The sequence below is a fragment of the Nothoprocta perdicaria genome, unplaced genomic scaffold (genome assembly GCF_003342845.1).
Source record: "Nothoprocta perdicaria isolate Ctin4 unplaced genomic scaffold, notPer1 scaffold_14, whole genome shotgun sequence".
NCBI lineage: Eukaryota > Metazoa > Chordata > Aves > Tinamiformes > Tinamidae > Nothoprocta > Nothoprocta perdicaria.
Genome location: NW_020454538.1, coordinates 940576 through 956700, shown reverse-complemented (window position 1 = coordinate 956700; position 16125 = coordinate 940576). Strand labels below are relative to the sequence as shown.

Sequence of the window (16125 nt, the reverse complement as noted above, 5' to 3'; positions counted from 1 at the left end):
GAGAACTGACCCCTGGGGGACACCACTAAGTACAGGCCTCCAGCTGGACTCCGCACCATTGACAACCACTCTYTGCACCCTGCCATCGAGCCAATTCCTAATCCACCTCCCCGTCCACACATCTATCCCACACCTTTGGAGCTTGCCCAGGAGGATGCTGTGAGGGACAGTGTCAAAAGCCTTGCTCAAGTCCAGATAGATCCAGACATGCACTGCTCTGCCCTCATCTACCCAGCCAGTCACTCCATAACAGAAGCTCTCAGTCAAGCCTGATTCCCCCTTCGTGAATCCCTGCTGCCTCTTCCTGAGCAAATTCCTGTGCTCCATGCACTTGGAGACAGCAGCCAGGATGAGCTGTTCCCTCTCTTGCCCAGGGATGGAGGTGAGGCTGACTGGCCTGCAGCTGCCTGGATCTCCCTCCTTGCCGTTTTTAATCAAATCTTTTGACTGCTTCTAGTTGTGGAAAGAAAAAGGCCTCCTGAGAGGTCAGTGGGGTGGTAGGGGAGAGGCAGGAGGCTGAATAATGAGCCCAGCAGGGGCAGCTTGRAGAAGCTTCAGCTTGAAGGCTGCAACAACCATGGGTGGTGTCCCTGCCCCGGGCAGTGCAGCTCGTGGGAAACAGGCCCYGCAGCGGTCACTGAACCAGCTCCGCACGTCCCTCTGAGCTAGTTTAAACCTGCGCCCATGTGGATGGTCCAAACCTGATGTACGCGTTACTGGAGAGCCCTTTGAGTGCGTTGGTGAATTCCTGCTCCTTGGAAAAGGGAGTTGAGATTTAAAAAAAAAAAAAAAAAAAAGAAAAGAAAAAAGCTGAGTCTTCCTCAGGTCACTGAGCAAGTTGCTCTTGTAAATAGGAAGCTGAACAGCAGGAGAGAGTGGTTGAAATATGGTTTTATTCAGCTGACAGAGCGGCCAATCAGTACTGACGGGTTACAAACATTATTCGGGTTGGATCACGAGCCCTGGTGGCAAGACGGAGCAACAGAACCGTTACACAGATGGGAGAGGAGCTTCCCGAGGGAGGCCCTCGTGCTACCTCAGAACCAAGACGAACGGGGCAGGGGGTGGTCAAGTGAAACACAGTGCGAGGAGACGGGACGGGCCCGCGCTGGGCTGTAGTGCTCCCAGCCCCTGCGCCCGCTTGCTCTGCAACCCGTGGAGCCTGGTGGCTTTCTGGCCAGCACAGCCCTCCAAGTGCCCCCCGCTCCGCTGCTGCCCTACTGCACCTGGGTGGTGCCCAGCCCCACGGCGCTGGCGTAGGCCGTCAGGATATCCACAATTTGTTTCGTTTCCAGCGTGGTTCGCGCCTCGGCCAGCCAGTCGTGCGCCACTCGCCTCGACTCTCCTCTTAGCTGGTTGACGAACTTGGCCGCCAGCTCCAGGTCTCCGTGCTCGACGCAGTAGGACGCGTAAGACAGTAACTTAAAGGTGTCCAGGTCGTCGGGGCTGAGCTCGGCGGGCGGCTTCAGCTGCTGCGGGTGGAACAGGAGCAGCGACTGCAGGTAGGAGAGGAAGTACTGGTAGAGGCTGTTGCGGGTCTCGTCGACCATGGCGACGCGGCGGGCGAGGCGGTGCACGGCGCGGAAGCGGCTCCGCAGCGCCGCCTCGCTGTACACGCCGCGCGCCAGCGACTGCGCCGGCAGCGCCGCCGCCAGCGCCGCCGCGAAGGCGTCGCCCGAGCAGCTGGCGCGCACGGCCGCCGCGGCGCCCGCCAGCGGCTCCGTGGGGCCGTCCCCGGACGCCGTCCGCAGGCAGTGCTTGAGGGCCTCCACGGCGAGCCACAGCTGGTGCGCCTGCCGCGCCTCCTCCTCCGCCACCGCGTGACCTGCGCCCACACACACGGAGGGAGGCACCGTCAGTCGGGCTTAACTTAGGCAAGGTGCTGAGCACTGAAGCATCTCAACACAAGCAGCAAGAACAAACTCCCCTCACGGCGTTCATTTTCAACGGCAGCCCCCTTAGCCCCTGTGCTCAAAGCAAGGCTGAGCCCCCACCACACACAATCACAGAAAGGCTGCGGTCGGGAGACCTCAGAGATCCTCTACTCCAACCCACCCTCCTCCAGCAGGGACCTCTAGGGCATGTGGCACAGGGTGGCAYTGAGGTGCATTTGGAAGATCTCCAGAGAAGGAGACTCCACAGCCTCCGCGGGCAGCCTGTTCCAGGGCTCGGTCCCCCTCCCAGTGAATATCCGGCATCATCCCCCATCCTGGGTATCAGCTGCTCCCTGCTCATAAGGGACCCCGGGCGGTCTCTCCAACCCCAGGCTGCCGCTGCCTGACCCCGGCGGAGGCTCCCGGCTGGCGAGGGCCGGGGGGACGGGAGCGGGTCGGGGCTGGGGCAGGGCCGGCGCTCACTCTCCACCGCCTGCTCGATCCCCTTCAGCCGCGCGTAGGCGCTGTTTATGTCCAGCGTGAAGTTGTCCAGCTGCTCCTGCGTGAGGCGGCGGAACTGCATTTCCTGCTCGCTCAGCTTTTCTGCTAARTTCTGAAACACAGTGGCGAAACGTCTGTTTAACTCTGTTGTCTTCCACTCTGCACATGAATTCACCCTAACAGGCACTAGTTTTTATACTTATCGAGAAGTCATCACCCAAAGCAAAAGCCCTTAGGAAAAGCYGGGAGAAGGCCCCTGTCCACGCACTCTGGGCAGTTAGTGCCAGATGACGGGAATGGTGCCTGAGCAGGTTCCCCCTCCCAAGGACCGGGCTTCTTTCCTGCCTCCACCTCCATGTTCAGAGYCACTCCGGGCCTCGTGTCCCGCAAGCTGCGCGTTCCGCGGGGTCCTACAAGCACCTCCCAGCACCTCCTGCATTTCGGCACATTCCTACCTGCTCAAATTCCACCTTCAGCTCCTGCTCCTGGATCTTCAGGACGTCCCTGAGGTGGTCGGTGTGCGCAGCCGCCTGGCGCCGCAGCTGCGTCCTCATCTCGCTCTCCATCACCTCCCGCACCTCCTCGATCTGTACCCAAGGCAGCAGTTACCACCCGCCTCTCAGCTCCTTGCCAAGAAACTAAAGTCACGTTACCCACCAGCGACCGCTTAGGGCACATGCTACAGCAATCCCACCCACAGAGCCCACGTTTCGTCTTAACAGGCTGCAAARGTCCATGTTAAAGCTGCCACTTTTCTTAACGAAGAGGGTTCCTTCACAGCCCCCTGCCCCTAGCAGGTCACTTAGCAAAGCAGCGCCCCATGTTTGAAGCCTTCCCCAACTCACCCCACATCCTTCGTGCCCCTTCCCTAGCYCAGTGCCCCTGCGGCCGCTCGGGCYGTGCTGCATTTTCACCTTTTTCTCCTGCTCGAGCTCGATCTCGTCCTTGTGACGCTCCAGCGCCTTGGCCACGGCCGCCTCCAGCGCCTTCTTGTCCTCCAGCTTCTGCTGCTCGAGGGCGGCCTCGATGCGCTGCTGCTCGCGCACGCGCTGCTCGGCCAGCGCCCGGTTGAGCTGCTCGATGCGCCGGTGCGCGTGCGCCACGAGCGAGTTCAGGTCGTCCGGCGACAGCTGCCCGGCTGAGGGGAGCGCAGGGGTCGGCAGGGCCGCGGGGCAGCCGGGGATAACCAGCTAACCAGGGATAACCAGCTAACCAGGGATAACCCAGGCTAACCGGCTGCACAAGGGCGGCCAACATCATTCCCGCATCCCAAGCCCTTTCCCAGCACTCGCAAGGGCTTCGGTTTGAAGCCAAGCTGGGTTTGTGTCTCTCAGCTTGGCTGCCGCTTTGCTCGTGTGGAAAATGGGGGACTGCTCTGAGGCCGAGCGCTGCTGCGGGGCCGAAGGCGGCCGGATCCCGCAGCAGGAGCGGGTGGGAGCTGGGCATGGGGCTGGAGCGGGAGGGCCCGCTGGGACCCGGCCGAGCTCAGGAAGTTACAACTGGTTTTTACTTATGGATTTTAAGTTAGGTTTGATTCTGAGGTTCATGTTTTTCCCCTCCTTTTAATCAAAAAGCCAATCACTGCTGTGAAAAATCAACACAGAGGACTGAATGATTTTCAGAGAAAAAGATAAAATGAYGTTCAGAGAATCAAGCCAGCTTCAATTTAGCTGAATCCCTTCGGGTGACCCTTCAGACCGGCAGCTTAATCACAGCAAAGTTTCTCAGTCCCATTTGCATCTCCTGAGCAGACACTGAGAGGCTTAAATTTGCCTGAATTTGAGAGAAASGTAAACTTGGCTTTTCCAAGCCAGGAATCATCACACTCACCTGGGCARTGCCCTGTGGCAAAGGGGGTGGGTTAAGCTACACAAGCCAAGTGTGACCCCAGAGGACACCTCGGGCTGGAAGGCTTTGGGAATCAACTCAGTGGACACTGCCCGTAGTGCGGAGTGAAGCACAACACGAACGGGAGGAAGGACAAGGGGCAGAGGTGGCCCCTTCACGGGACAACGGCAGACAACTCACCTAGGTCGGTTATGTCTGCAACAGAAAGCAGAGGGAGCAGCAGTTAATGCACGTGCAGGGCAGCAAGTTCATCATGCAGAAGTAGAAAGGAAAGCAGTTTATGAAGAGCTTCCTAACAGAGTGACTTAAGCAGGAGTTTGAGTCTTTAGGAATTTAGAAAGCACATTATGGTGCACATTACGGTCTCTGTGCTTTACAAGATGTAGCCCAAAACATCCTATAACCATGAAAATCACCTGTAGAAACTCATAGACTGATGTTTAATGGTCCTAGCAAAAGGAGGGGTGCAGACACACCACAGCAGCTTACCCAGATCTCAGGTAAAGAATTGTAGTAATATTCACAGAAAGAAAGAAAGAAAGGAGGAAAAACCAGACATCTCTTCACTGCTTTTGGGCAGCGTGGACCATAGTTCAACACAAGTTACTGTGTCAGTTTAGTTTAGAAACAACACATGCTGGAAGAGGAAGGGTACAGAAGGGGAAAGGAGGGAACCAAGCAGGTGGGACATGGTTCTGGGAGTTGTTTCTTTATTTTAAAAGGAGTTATAGAAAAAAAGCAGTTTCCAGCTCCCAASAGCAGCTCAGTGCTAGCGACCCAAGCAGCTTCCCTTGCATGCACATGTGCCACCCCCTGCGAAAGGCTCCAGGCTGCAAGCACAAGCTTCTCTCATCACAGAAAGACACCTCAGGTTGTAATTTTACAGTGAGAGAGCATTTGGCATGAATTTAGTCTAGGAGCCACTAACAAGCTATGCAGTAGCTGCTCCATATCCAAAAAGGACAATAAATTCTCTGTCATTTCAGTGATGACCTAGAGAACCTCAAGGAGCTCTYTGTTACTCCACATAAAGCTACCCTGACAATCACAGAACTACTTGATGACCAGGCACTACAAATTTGATCCAATTCTACAGTGACCACAGGACTATTTCTCACATCTGGCAGAGCACGTGGCAGATTTTATGTTGGCTTTACGGTGTTTCTAGGTATGGCCCTTCCTTCCACAGTAACAAGAACTGTTCAAATGTGGTGGATTAGCTGCTACTACAAAAAGAAACCCTATGTCTGAACCCTAATTTACACCAAATCAGCACCATGTCATGCAGTACAGAACACGACAATACTAGAGGTCATAAAGCCCAATTCATTTACTGCGAATAATTTGCTATGATATAGCAGGGACTCGGGCACAGCTGTTCTGTAGCTGTCCTGCCACCACAAATTCATGTTAATGGGAACAGGACAGATGCTAATGCCATGAATAACTGCTTTAATGGGAACAGCCCTGCCTGAAATGCCATCTGCCCTGCTCTCCTCTGTGCAGGACATGGGCTTCCATGGAGCCTTCCAGGGCTCTCTATCCCTGGAAGGACAGCGCAGGGAGGAYGTGTTTAAAAAGCTACATGATCTTTACTACACAAGCTACATTTTATGAAATATCAAACACAGTGCAGGTAGTTTATAAGACATTTTGTAACACCTGCTTTACACTACTTAAGTGTGAATTAATTTCAGTTTCTAATCAAACATGGAAAAGAGGAAGCTGGACATTCCATCGAGTGGTTATAACTGTAGGAATGCTGGCAAGCAGAATGACTGGCACACAACAGATTCTGAAGCAAAGCTGCAATCAGAGACTTACTCAGGCCCTTCCAGCCAGGCTGCACATCTGGAGTGATGCTATCAAGTTCTCGCTGAAATTCTTCTCTGGCTGTAGCCACAAGCTCGTGATATTGAGCTACTATCTTGGCCTCAGACTGCGCTGCCTGAACCTACAACAAACAAAATATGATTATGGTTATTTTCCAAGGCAAATATTGATGTCAGAAACATGTGGGTGCCGTTTCCTCTCCAGCCCAACTAAAGCAAACTTGCTTTGTGTGAGATACCCCGTGATCTTAAGTCTCCCATATACAGATTCACAGATTCACAGAATATTYAAGGTTGGAAGGGACCTCTAGAGATCATCTAGTCCAACCTTCCTGCTCAAGCAGGCACRCCTACAGCATGTGGCACAGGGTTACTTGGAACTATCACAAGTCCATTCTGTCAAATGCACTTTAACTAGATAACCTATAGCCTGGATGGGTCCCAAGGAGCATCATCAATTTGGTCTCTATCTGCCTTCACAGACACCTAGCTCTTTTCCTCTGCTACAGAGCAATTTGCTTCCAGACAGGCTTACAGCTATCATGGAGGTGCAGCAAGCTAGCCCTGTGATAGCTGCCTTCCCCTCATTAAGCTGTGATGGTGCCACTACAAGGCTAAACAAACAGTGGGCTATTAGGCTAATGGACCAACTACTACATTATCTTATTAGCCAATAAGCCTGTGAGCTGGCCTAACTACTCACCTTTTTCACTACGTTGTCCAAGTCRACTATCATGTGATGAAGATTCTCCTCTGCAGCAGCTATGTGGGGTTTTGCTCCCGCGAGCTGAGACTTCTTGGCATTCTCAATGACACATTTTGTCTTCTCTAACTCTTCTCTGAAAAGAGAAGCTGCCAATTACAACTCGTACATGTCCCACGACATAGTCCTCGACAAAACTTCTTCCTGCTGCCTGCATTCACTGGACACCTCTAYGGATGTTTCCCATCTACCAGCTCTACGATGAAAATGCTGCGATAAAAGACAATCTTTAAAAAGAGGAATAAAACCATTTCAGACTCTCTGGCACCCAAAGGACTGTGAGCACAGGCACCAAACAAGTACAAGCTACCAATCAAGAGACTACAGTATYGATTTGTCCTGAACACATCAGTTTGACGTGTACAGGGCACTCTGCCTGCTTTACAGAAACTCATGTAATTCCTGGCAGCTGCCACACGGGTGACRTTACCCCTTGAGCAGTCCTGAAAACAAGCAACATACTTGGCTTTGAGGAGGGCATCAGCAGCTTCATCCACGGCTCTTCTCCGGTCCTTCAGTGCTTCCTCCAGTGTGCGCCACTGAGTGGATTTCTTCTCCCCAGCGGTCTAAAAAGCAGATTTGTAACTAGTTACTGCAATCACAACAACTAGGGAAAAGGAGAAACAACCCTCTCATTAACATCTTTGTACCAACTACAAGATGAGACCGTGGGTGCTTGCAGAGTTGGGCAGACGCCCCTTTTCATTTGATCAACCACTAGATGATACCACCTGCTCTGCATGAAGGCAGGCGGGTTCAGGGGCACCAGAACCATGAGCTGGGATAGTTAATGCACCCCCAGGCAGCTCCAGACATGGCAAATGTATTCCAGATGGGGAAACACAACCCACCAGCAACACWTGGGCACAGGGAACCATTGAGCAGACTTATCAGGATAGACAGTGTGGCACCTTGACTATAGTTAGGTTAAAATGGAGTTGGAAATGAAAACGCAATGAAGCATTAACTGTCAAGGCTATCAGAATATAACTGGAATTTCTCCACTTGCAAAATGTGGAGATACTGTGAGAAGAAAAGATACTGTGAAGAAAAGACACTGAGAAAAGATACTGTGAAGAAACAAAAAAAAAAAGTCAAAATCACAAACACTTTACTATTGAACTACACAGTGGGAAGATTACTCAAATAAAGCTGCAATAAAGCCACTTGCAAGAAAACTTTAAGATGGAAAAACTTTAAGATGGATAAAAGGATCCGCGGGCAGGTTGCCGCCTGCCGGTCACCTCGGAGTTGTCCATGGCCTCCCGGAGGGTGTGCGCGTGCGCGTTGACCGCCTGCACGGCGCGCTCCTGCGCCGCCACGGCCTGCAGCGTCACCCGCGCGCTGCCGCTCAGGGCTCCCTCCAGCGCCGCCGCCAGCGCTGAAACACAACGGGGTAGGTCAGCACAAGGAGAGCCTTAGAACCTGCCAAGGAGCCATCATATCCCCCCCAGGTCCTCGAAAGTCTCCTCGAGTTATTYTCCGTGACACACAAGATTTGGTCGGTTTGGGAACTACGCTGGAGCCCACAGAGGAGGAGAAGTCATGGGAATACACTCCTCTTTTTAGGAAATGAGTAACAAGCCGTAAGCCTGCACTTCCTGCAGCTCCCTCTGTAATAATCTGTAAACAGATTATTAACTAAATATCCATCTAAGAAAGGCATTCAGTGGAAGACATAATYATACTTCTGCAGGGAGGTGCGTTTGATACAAGAGGTATTTTCTWTCTCTGCTTGTTAATACGATTAGTACAAGAAAGTGTGTGCGGCTATTCCCTTCTTCCCCAAGGAAAAGTTTGTATCCCAGCAGAGAAGCCAGTGGAAGAAACAACTGCTGCTGCTGGTATGGAAGCAGACAGCACCTACTCATGACTCCAGAAAGATCCAAAGCAAAACAGCAGAACTACCAACTACTGGAGCCAGACATTTATTTCCTAATAACAGAGAAAATAAATCCACCTTCCCAGTAAATATTCCTTTGTTTTTTTTTTTCAGTTTAACATCTTATTTCTCAGACACAGGTGGAGTATTGTGTCTCATTTTTAGACCTCAGCATAAGAAAAATACCAGCTAACTTAGGGGAGAGCAGTGGAGGGTCACTAAGAGCCTTGAACAACTCGTCCTGCCAAAAAAATACAGCCAAACCCGAGGTGCACAAGCAATTTAGACTCCAAAGCCAACATAGCCCAGCAATTTTCTGTTGTTGCATATAACCTACACAGAAAACTAAGGCAAYGGTCATTTAATGATATGGATTTACCTGATATCTTCTCTTGTTCCTCTTTGTCTTGCTGGGCAAGCCGGGCTGCAACCTCCTCTGGTGACCGTTCCTTTATGGCATGGGAATCTTCCTGTTGTTTATCTATTCAGAAAGAGTAAAATCGTTTTAGTGGAGAGTCTAAATTAGTACCCGGGTTGTTTTTAGGGAGGCAATTCTCCTCTATTCAATCCATTTTCATAACTGGTATTGCTTCATGAACTTCACTCCCACATAAAGCCATCCTAGAGCTACCTCAAGCTTTTTTAAGAATCATAATTTCAAAGGGCAGTCTCAAAGTTTTACAAAATGAGCAGCTGCATGAATACTTCATCATATGTACCTGTAAATTTTATGCTGTCTGGTTACAAAAACTGAAAAGTGAAAGGTAAAGAAGTTTCGACTTTAAATATCTGCTCATATTTTTTCAGTGCCCCTTTGGTAGCCTTGCAAAGTTCAGCCAGAGTAAAGAAAAACTAGGGAAAAGGCAAATCAAGGTTGTTTTCTATTTCCCAGCCCAATGATACTGAGACACCTTTGCTTTCCAAAACAGAGAGATCACTGAGCTAAATGATTCTCTCAAATTCAACAGCAAATGTGAAAATGAACTGGAGACAACCCAGAGGTCTCAGCTCCCAGACTCAAACTGCAACAAAAATCAGCAGGAAACCCCCTTCTCATGCTCATGCCAACTCTGCAGGATGCATTTTACTAACTGCTGATGTATTTTTTTTGAAATCTGCTAATGTGTAAAGAAATTAATATAATCTTATTATATTAACAATTAATAATCACAGAATCACAAAATATTCAATTAATAATCTATTAATAGTCTTAATCTTAAGTGTCCCTGCTTGAGCGGGGKGGGTTGGACTAGATGATCTCTAGAAGTCCCTTTCAACCTTAACGATTCTGTGATTCTGTGATTATCTGAAAGAGACCATGATAAAGAAATRAGTGTCTCATACAGTGTTAAATATTAAGTTCAGTTCCTTCACTTATTTCTGGGCAGACACGATTTTCTGCATCAGAAAAGCCGCAGGGAGCAGAGGCAGAGCTCATTGTACAACTGCCTGATCAGCACAAGAAAAAAAGGCAGGATTCCTTCTCGAGTTCACAGCTACACCTGCCCCAGCACCAAACTCAGCTCCTCAGCGTGCCAAAAGCCATGGAAAGTCTTGCTTCTAAGAAAGGCACCAAGGGTGGCACCTTTAAAAACCGACTAAAAACACAAGAACCTACGCACCCAAGGAGACAAGCTTTCGGGCTGCCCCATGCTGCTCATGCATTTCTTTTTACCTTCTTCAGTCTGCATCCCAGGAGCTGGCACTGACACAGCTTCACCTGTGGCAGAGATGACCTGAGCTGCAGTGGTGCCTGCTGCGGTTACAGAACAAAACCAGTTAGTACATATGTGCTGTAAGGCAAAACCAGTTAGTATATATGTGCTAAAAAGCAACTACAGGAATATATAGGCTTCTAAGTTTTTTCCTCAACAGAAATAGTTCCTTTATGACTAGGATAGAAAATAACATTACTTCCATGAAATTATATTAATTTTAAACCACAGCTTAAGACCTCCTTAGTCTACAATAAAGGTGTAACGCAGGACAACGTTAGCTATTTTGTCTTGCTCTGTGTGATGTCTGGTACAGTTACCTTCCTTTTCTTCTGGCGAAGGAGCAGCCTCTGCTTTGCTCTTTGGGGATTTGCTCGTTGGCTGTTTAGATTCTTTCATTACTTCTGCTACAGAGGAGATCTTCAGGGGGCCTTGCTGTACCTTGAAGATTAAAAAGAGGAAATGTTACCAGCTTTCTAACCAGCCTGAGTCTCACTGAGCCCAWTACATTGGAAAAGAACATCTGTGCGGCCACAGGGCTCTGCCCTACATCTAAACTTCAAGGTACATATGGAAACACTAACCAGGCCATATTATTTCCTACCCTGATTTTTAATTTAGGGAGAGTCTGTATAATTTTCATCACTCCAGAACTGCACATACAGCAGTGGCAGAGCTCAGTACAAACAAAAGTTAATTAATACCATAAAACCTTGSAGTACTTTATCTCCTCCTATCCAGCATACAAAGCCACAAGGCAAGAACAAAAGCATTTGCTAGTCACCCAAGTTCCTGGTTTAGTTGTTGCCCAGGAGGCACGAAGAACGTGGACGACCACGAACTCAGATGAGACACAGTTTGGATTCATCAACATGCAAACTCTCCCATTCCATCTGGGACAGCTTTCTTAAACTCATAACAAAAATATTTTCATCTTTTTGGGGCTCAAACTATTCACAGTACTATGGATTTTAGAAGTTCTCTGTGCTCTTTAAAAGAAATTCAGTTTTCTTCATCTAGCTYTGCCAGTAAGTGCACTGAACCTTTAGCCAGGGCAAAATGGTTAAATTACAGTGTTTGCCTACCCCTTTCTGGCCAGATTAGGTGTGAGTATAAGCATTCCAGCTACTCAGTTACAATTTCAATGGAYTATTTTACATCCAGGTAAGTCCAAGTGACCGTTTTGCAAGCCAGGGACCATAATCACAGCAAGSTGATAACGGCGAAGGTAAAAGCATCACTCCTTCACGCAGCACTAAGGAAATGGTACCTCTGTTTAGTGGGTAATTCACACAGCAAGAAGCAGAAGTGTGAAATGGGAAAGAACCTACYGTGTAGCTCAGTACTGGGTATTTTCAAGGAGGGATAAAAAATCTACAACTCTAATTCATGAAAATCAATCTCCAAAGCCAGTACACGCCAAGCTTGGTCAGAATTCGCAAAGAAAGAGCAGCTGTGCTCTCGACGAGAAGGGAAAGCAGGGAGGGGAGGCGAGGGGGCAGYGCTCACCGATCTCTTTGGGGTCGTCACGCTGTGGGGCGCGGGGCCGAGCGCCATCTCAAAGAGCTTCTCGGAGTAGGGAACAGTCCTCTCCACGTTCTCCCGGAACCGGGCGTCATAGTTGGCGTATAAGATGGTGCCACCTACTCCTCCACCCACAAACAGGAGACCTGCACCAATAATTTTACCTATAGAAACACTGCAGGGGGAAAAAAAAGGCAAAAGCTGTTTGTGTCAATGTATCAGTGATAGGACAAGCAGCTGTCAAATGGACTGCAGACCTATAAGACTATGCTTTGTTCCAGAAGTTTGTCAAAAAATAAACCCCGAGTCCACCTTGAACCACTCCGAGCCCCAGAGGGACAACGAGGACCTCACCGAGGGTCTCCCTTCCGAAGAGCCTCGGTGAACGCCACTGATGGCCAATTCCATCAGCAGCAAACAGCAGATCCAGGGATTCCCASTGGCTCAAGATCCCCCCAGCGCCCCCACCAAGCCCCACGTGGAGCTCAGGGCAGGTTGGCTCTGGGTGGACACGCCGCAGCCGCAGTGTCCCCGGCCAGCACATACCCCGATCCGTCTGGAGCGGCGGCGTATCCGCGRCACGGCCGGAGCGGCCGCGGCGGCYGGAGTGCGGCTCTCCCGCAGCGGCAGTTCTGCAAAGGAGGGATAAGGCAAGGATCAGGCAGGGAACACGTCTGAACATCCCTTCAGCTCCCCAAAATAACAGATCCGCTCGTTTCATCCCGCACCTATTTCCTCCTAGGCCAAGGCTGTCTCTGCAAGAGTGAATAACCCAGCTGCTTGCGAGAGGGAAAGCAGATTGGCACGGGGATGGAATTGCTGAGGTGAGGGTGGAATTTCAGCAGACTCTGGTTAATAGGGAGGACGTTGCTCAAGGGTTTTATCTCTGTATCTTCGCTGCAAGCGAAGGGCAACCTGAAAGACTCGGTCAACTCCACTGACCCAAGCAGTAAGGAGAAAAGGAAAAAGCTCTGTCGTCTCTTTGCAAAAATAAATAAGGAAACAAAAAGAACTGCTGGAAGAGGAATGCAGGCCTCATGGGACAGCTGTATGCAAGTCACAAAAGGAGCAGCTGAGGTCTGCGGGCCAATGAAGCAACTTTCCTTTTAAAAAAAAAAAAGGAAATATACATATACATATATATAAAGAGAGAAATTTACAAAAAAAATCAGAGAAGTTTCTCTATGTCTTTTTATGTATGAAAATAAACAACACACAGATCCGTGGTTTCGCTCCCCCTGTCACACAGTGACACAGAGGAAAGGCAGGAACAGGGATCGCTGCTTTTTCCAGCGCGGCGGCCAAGGGGCCGTCGCTGGCAGCCAGGGAGGCTCTGCCGTGCTCGGCGCTCCCCTCTCCCGCCCACACAAACAGGGCAGAAACACGGGATCATGATCAGAAAGTGCCTGGCACTCGCCCCTCCAGAAGCGCGCGTGGAGCTTCCCGTGCTCCCACACTGACCCTCACCAGTAARAGGCTCCTTCCGCAGGCGACTGCTGCACGTTTCTGCCTCTCAGCGGGGCCTTGCAGCACCAGCAAGCACAAAGCAAAGTATTTCAGCACTACCCACACAGCTCAACCAAATGAAACAAGAGGGGAAAAAGTCTACTGCATTAATCTCTTCAGATTGAATTTTCAGTGTCTTTCACAACTTCATTTTGACCAACGCTCACCTGGAAATCAGCCCTGGCTCCAAGCCCCCCATGCCAGCCTTTCTGGAGAGCATTAGCTGCAATATTAGTATCTCCAGGGCATTCATTTTCATTAATTAATGAGCTGGTTACACCTCTGCAATTACCCCTGGAACCTAGTTATGGCCCTGCCTGTTTTGTCCTCCCACCTTCAAACACATCTGCTCCTACCAGCAGCGTTTGGGAACGGAGCAGGACACAGGAGAAGGCTCTTGGCTCAGCATTTGGCGTACGTGCACCACAAGGGGTTCCTAGTTTTGATTTACATTTACAAACAAAACATCTCATTTATTCACAGTTACTCGCAGTGAGAGTATGAACATGAACAGAGGCATCTGCTGATCACTGCCGGGCTCTCGCACTCCTACCCAGGGGCCAAGAGGGATGATCCAAACCCAAGAAAGGCTCGAGCTGCTTTCGGAACACACTTCCCTCAATGTGTGAGGARGAACCCACTGCTGGACCAAGCCACGACAAACTGGGGTCCTTTAAGCACCGATGTTTTATGTACAAAAGCCAGGGTCTCATTTTCTCCTTTACAACCAAATTCACTATTACTTCTAAAAGTCCCGGGCAAATTTCTAGAGCAACACTGCTCTGCTAGGCCATTTTCATCATCTCGCTTACAGTCACTGTGTAAYCACGAATCATCCTTTTAATTAAAAGGAGTTTCCCACCTCCCTTCTGCCCGATTACCAGGCGTAGCTTACCACAGATAAATAYTGGCCATCTAAAAAAATCCCTGGCCACATTCCCAGGGATGTGGAAGAATCCCATGCACCCACTGCTCTGCGCACAGGGATTGCTGTTGATAAGGCCCAGCCGGGGTGCTCCCAGGCCAGGTGTCCCATTCCCACCTCCCAGTCCAGCCCTTCTCTGTGARGTCTCATCCTACCTCTTAAATGCTCCTTATCTCATATTCATTCTCCACTCTTGTATTAGCACAAGAATCTCCTGACCAGGCACATCCTACTCGCACTCCAGTTGGTGTAACCAAGYCCAGCAAAGCTGGTGCTGGAGAAGATCCAGATATATTCGCTCCAATACTCTACTCCAGTGTCCTGCCTCTGAATGAAGCCTGGGAGAYGGGTACTTTCCTGCCACACATTTGCGTGTTTGAACAGAGAGAGCAAGCACGAACAAGGCTTGGTCGAGGCTGTGTCGACAAGGACCCCTGACCACGGCGCTGGAAGTCTCTTTGCCACCGTTCGAGCCACCTGCTCACAGCTTCACCTCCTAAAAGCAGCTCGTGTTTGTCTTCCAAAAACCTAGAGGGGGCAAGAAGGGYTCTCCTGGGCCTCTATGGACCTGCCAGCATGAGGACCTGCTCCCTGGAGATGCTCAAAGCCCACAGACCATCCCAAGTGAGCGGCACCAGATCTCCAGCGCTCCTGACCCACCTCAACTACCCTCTAATTCTGTGGCACTCAAAGTCATGAATTTCATTTATTTATCAACAAAATTGCTGATTCTCCCTTTCACAGAGCCCACCAATAAGATGGAAAGGTAAAACGTCTACCAAGCTCTACCACTAACTCTCCAGCACGTGAATTTTCTATACCTGGACTCGTTACGGTGGCTGTCGGCTTGGTGAAGGGCACTTGCTTTAGTACCTACAGCTAACACASAGCTGTAGATGCAGAGCCGTCAAGCAGCCGCTCTGCCTCCGGGCTCCCTTGCGCTGCTGAAAACCCTGCACGTCCTCAATGACCTGCCACCCCCAAGCAGCACGTTCAGCCCTAGGCCCGTGACTGGATTTGCGGGATTTCTGACCAGCAAAGGGTTATTTTGGTGTCACAACACAGTGGCAGTGTCACCGTGTCAGCTCCCATGTGTCAAATRCTTACAAAAGGTTTGTTCCCACTATTAAAAACTCCACAACTTGCCACTGATACTGCCGTCTCACACCTACAAGCCGCACGGGTCTCGCTGAGGGCTCTCTCGGGGTGTCACTGCGGGGCTGGGGCTCAGGTGACTCCAAGGACGCCCTGTCAGGTGGSAGCAGCTGCAGCTCACGGAGAGCAGCGGGAACTGCCTGGATCTCACACTGGTGGGGCAGGGATGGCACCCGGGCAGCTCTGGTGCTGCTGCTCCGACGGCACCCGGAGAGGAGGGTGGCRGGATCGGGAGCCCTCATGGAGCCCCGGAGCTGCAGCCGCTGTCTGTCACCGCCCTGCGGCCCCTTCCAGGCCCAGCAGCCTCCCAGGGGAAGCGACGTTTGCCTTAGAAACCGCCCAGGAGCAGCCCAGACCGGCCAGGACACCCGGGTTACACATTCCCGGGGTGATTCCGTGTCTCCTACTGCACAAACACCACAACTAAACCGCTTGCTTCCTGTTTCCCCACGGCCCCTTCTATCCAGCGGCGCTCCACGTGGGGGGCGGCTGCTCTCACGTGCGCGACACGCCGGGCACCGGGCGCGCCGAGACACGGYGCGGAGCGCGGGGCGGCCCCGCAGCGCGGGCACGAAGAGCGCGAGAACGGGCGGGTGCCCC

General features: G+C 50.8%; 1 protein-coding gene across 1 annotated transcript; it reads right to left on the bottom strand.

The window, feature by feature from the left end:
* Positions 1–876: 876 nt before the first annotated feature.
* IMMT (inner membrane mitochondrial protein) lies at positions 877–14520 on the bottom strand. Its single transcript, XM_026034056.1, has 15 exons — positions 14488–14520; positions 12486–12571; positions 11925–12114; positions 10736–10856; positions 10376–10456; positions 9080–9181; positions 8063–8199; positions 7281–7384; positions 6759–6894; positions 6048–6177; positions 4404–4418; positions 3290–3513; positions 2831–2962; positions 2358–2487; positions 877–1825 (listed from the first exon to the last, which is right to left on the bottom strand). The coding sequence occupies exons 1-15, from the start codon at positions 14518–14520 to the stop codon at positions 1218–1220; spliced, it is 2229 nt and encodes a 742-aa protein (XP_025889841.1). The 3' UTR covers positions 877–1217.
* Positions 14521–16125: the final 1605 nt, after the last annotated feature.